The sequence below is a fragment of the Plasmodium fragile genome (assembly GCF_000956335.1).
Source record: "Plasmodium fragile strain nilgiri unplaced genomic scaffold supercont1.33, whole genome shotgun sequence".
Taxonomy (NCBI): domain Eukaryota; phylum Apicomplexa; class Aconoidasida; order Haemosporida; family Plasmodiidae; genus Plasmodium; species Plasmodium fragile.
The window spans coordinates 105,875-110,072 of record NW_012192613.1 but is presented as its reverse complement, the minus strand read 5'-3'; the positions used below and the strand labels follow the sequence as shown (position 1 = coordinate 110,072).

The following is a 4,198-nucleotide window of genomic DNA, read 5'->3' as shown; positions in this document are numbered from 1 at the left end:
TTTTTTTTTTTTTTTAACCACCTATTTCTGTGCTATTGTTTCTATGGCAATCTGTAACGAATTCCCCTTGGTGAACATTTGATGGGCTCATTTCGAACCCCCATTTGCATATGCATTTTCGTTCATATTGCATTTGCTTTAAGTGTACATGTATTCCTGCACAGGTATGCTCCAATGTCCTGTACACACACACACAGTAGGTAGGTACCCTGCCTGATGACCACTACCCACTTTTAGCTTTATACCTTTTTCGACTTTATCCAACTAATCCCTCTTATGCGTTGCGCAATAAAAAGGGTTAATTTTCTTTTTTTTATTAAAAATTTGAACAAAAGTTTTGCTAGAGTTTTTAATACACGTTAAAAATGGTGAGGGAAAAAATGTGTAGTGAAAAAAGTTACGGCGTTATCATGTATAAGCGGGGGCGTGTACATTTGTATATCTATCTAAAAGCAGTTCCTTTCGTCCATTCCTTTTAGCTTATTTCTTCACAGTGTTGCATATTTTTGTCCAATTTTGCCGCTTACTCACATACACTTCGCACGTCTCGTTTGGCCAAGTGTCTATGCAATGAGTGCGCTAGCCGTGCTGGACTGGTATTTCCAGTTGGATGGCAACAACTTTTTTCTTTTGTAGTATCGGGAAATTCTGTGAATTTTCGATTCAGTTAAAATTAATCTGAATTTACAATCCTTATCCTTTTTGTTTTTTTCAAGATGCTTTCTCATGGATACGGCCTTCTTTATTAAAAAGTACAAATCCTCTGGAATGGTCGTGGCAACTCCATGGGCTCTTAATATTCTGAGGATTTTATTTCCTGTAACGGCCTTTACTTGGGGAATTCCATAATTGTCTCTTAATGTAGCACCAATTTGGGATGGGGTTTGTCCTTTCTTGGCCAATTTAATTATCGCATCTTCAATTTCAGATGGCTTCTGCTTCAACCAACTTGGTTGTTTCCTTTTATATGGAATGGTAGAGCTGGAAATACCTTTTCCCTTACCGTACATGCGACCCATTGTGTTTGGCTGTTAAAAAAGGGGGGAAAGAGGTACACAGGAAATGTTCACATATAGTAGGTAAATATATATATATATACCATCATGAATGGCCATATCGGCATGTACGCTCTGCCGTACGCGCTGGCGCATTTGCTTATCTCTCTACTGTCCGCTCAGTACTCCCTCCAATTAACTTTACAAACGCGAAAAAAAAACATATATATATGGTACAGGGAAGCACAGCTTTTGACTAGTTTGGTCAAAATATATTCTTTATATAAACTCAAACAGTACAATAACTGTGCTCTCCCCTCCAAAACTATGTATGAGCCTACATATGGCCTCTTTCACAACGCACATAATGTACGCTCAGGCCTTCCAGCTATTAAGCGTACATTTACTCAGATACTGTAGCTCACAGTTTCGCATTTTAATGTGTTGTATAAAATATTATACATATGTAGATGACTATGTACGTAGGTACCCACGGAAATATGGTACCATGTTAAGGCTGTCGTTTTTTTTTAATCATATTTCTCACTTACCTTAATTAATTCGAAAGGTTGTAAAGGATGGGTTTGGTTTATTATAAATAAACGTACGTAAAAACGGCTTGTTATTATATATTACTCCTCTTTTGGGCTTGCGAAATGTTCACAGCTTTGCTTTTTCAACTGCTACATTGAAGAAAACAAAAAATCCTTTCGTTGCGCGGATAATATTTTTTTCTTTTACGTTTTATTGAAGAATTAACAAATTGGTTCTCGAACGTAAACGTATATTTTTTTTTTTTTTAATATTTCCGTCACAATTTTTTGTTATATAATTTTGTATTCCCCTAAAATTGAACACTATACCCGTGGAGGGAAAAATGTACAAAATATATATTTTTTTTCTTTATTACCCCGCATACATCATCATATAATACTTGCGGTATATAGCTGTGGAAACTTTTGTGCTGCTTGTAAAAGTAGGGCATTTAACGCACGTGGCTGTTGCCAAAAAGGTTTGCGGCAGCCTCGCAATAGGAGGTTTATTATGTGCTTGTTATATAATATCGCCTATCCAACTGCACGTATATTAACTTTAATAATACATTTTTGCTCATGTTATGCGCATCATTTTCCATGGGCATATTTTGCAAGTGTAACGGCACCGCGTTACTCTTCCCTGCTAACCTCGCAGCCCTATCCCGCGACCACAAATGCGCGGACTGCGTAGTTGGAAGTTGGCGCTACGCTTATATTTTTTCGTTTTATTTTTTTGCGCCGCCCAGTGGGGTGACCTAGGGGTACAGGGGATGCGCTTATAAACGGTGAACTCGAACACGGTGCTTATAGCGGCCAAGAAGGAACAAAGTGTTATATGCCTTTCTTTTGCCCTGCAAAATTTAAAACGTTTTTTTTTTTTTTAACCCATCCGTAAGGTGAATTTTATTCCTTCATAATGCTGTAACATGGATAGCTGAAAATATGTTTTTTTAGCAGCTTCTATTTTGTAGGCCACACGTTTCCATAACGTTGCACCAAAATGGGTATTACATGGGTCAGAACAAAAATATGCTGAAAAATGTATGCGCGACCATGTGTGTACAATATATATAACAGGGGCAAAAAAAATACATTTCCGTTTATGTAGATTTTTAATATTTGCGCATGGCATCCCGTTTATGTTTGTACTATTATGTGTTACCCCATTGGGTGGAGTTATTTTATGTGAAAAGTTGAAATAATCGTATAGCTTGCTTAAAAGGGCATACACTTTGCGCATGTCATTTGCATACTGGATATTTCCTTTCCCTGGATGTGCTCATTTTTTCTGCCCCAACCGTTGTTTAATATGACGTAGACGCGGCGGAAAATCTGAGGCAACTTGTACAATGCTACATATGTGGCGACGCGTTGTTTACGAAATGGAATTGACCAGACGGAACGTAATGTAATGTGACCAAGTGGAAATTTACAGCCTCCACTTAAACAACAAAAAAGAATAAAAAAAAAAAATCACAATTTTGCATATTTGCAAAACACGCACTGTACTCTTTTTTATTCATTCCTCCCATGAACTAAATTAATATGACTCTTCTCTGGCACATGCCGATCGGGCATTTTGCGCAACACACATTTATTTTAACGTGCGAACTGCTTAATCATTGCTTGGAAAGCAAAAAAAAAAAAAAAAAAAAAAAAAAAAAAGCGGCTTAAAAAAGGATGCGATTGTATTTCCTATTTCAAATGCTATAATAAAAATACGAAAATGGTTGCAGAAGCATAATGTCTTTTTTAACTTTGAGAAAGGTGTACTTTCCCTCCCTGTGTGATCACGAAATGGTAGAGATTACACGGACGCGACACGGTGCTGACAGCATATGTCCAGCTCATAGCGTTCATGCGATGACGCACATGCGTCTTATGGGGTCACTCAAAATTGTTCCTTCTTTACAACCTTCCTAAAGTGACCACTACTGAGATGTACAATTCAACGGGGTTCATATAGTAATGAAAAAGAGTATTTGCTTCTACTGCTCAGTTATTCTAAACATAATGGGTTTTCCCTAAGACAACCAAACGATTCACAATCGTGCTACGAGCAAGTGACACTCCCAACTGCACGTAAGACCTAACCGATGGTATTACCAAGTTGCATGACATTAACCCACAATCCGTTATATGTGGTAAGTTCTCTGGAATGGCCATTGTACACTGCATTGGCAACACAGTTTAAGGAGAAACAAAGAATTGCCCCACTCGCATAACGCATATAAAGGTTGAAGGTACCTTGCAGATCACCATGACATATTCGGGCCTACCCATTCAGAATAGGCGAGGGGGTAAGGCCAGCCTCCCGTTTTGCATGTCTAAAGACAGCATTAACCATAAAAACCAAAACCGATTGTTCAAAGGTACCCATAGAACTTTTTAAAATGAAGTGACAAAAAAAAACCAACGAAATAGGACAAGAGGCAATCCCTTTTTCTACTTCTATTTTGTCATCCTCCTTTGAGCTTTCAACTTTGTTTTTTTTTTTTTGGTGCACTGAAAACGACAATCTCGTAAGGGAAGATCTCAAATAATGAAACTTCCCCAATTGCGCGCTTTACTATAGGTTCGGCTATTTTGCCTATTACGCAGAAGGACAAAATGGACAAAAAACATCCCGCAGCTCCCCCTTATCCTTTTGTAAAAAAAAAAAAAAAA

The 4,198-nt window shown here is 37.8% G+C and overlaps 1 protein-coding gene across 1 annotated transcript; it reads right to left on the bottom strand.

Moving 5' to 3' along the window:
• Positions 1-563: 563 nt before the first annotated feature.
• AK88_03072 (40S ribosomal protein) lies at positions 564-1,019 on the bottom strand (the record flags this gene model as incomplete). Its single annotated transcript, XM_012480695.1, has 1 exon — positions 564-1,019. The coding sequence occupies one exon, from the start codon at positions 1,017-1,019 to the stop codon at positions 564-566; it is 456 nt and encodes a 151-aa protein (XP_012336118.1).
• Positions 1,020-4,198: the final 3,179 nt, after the last annotated feature.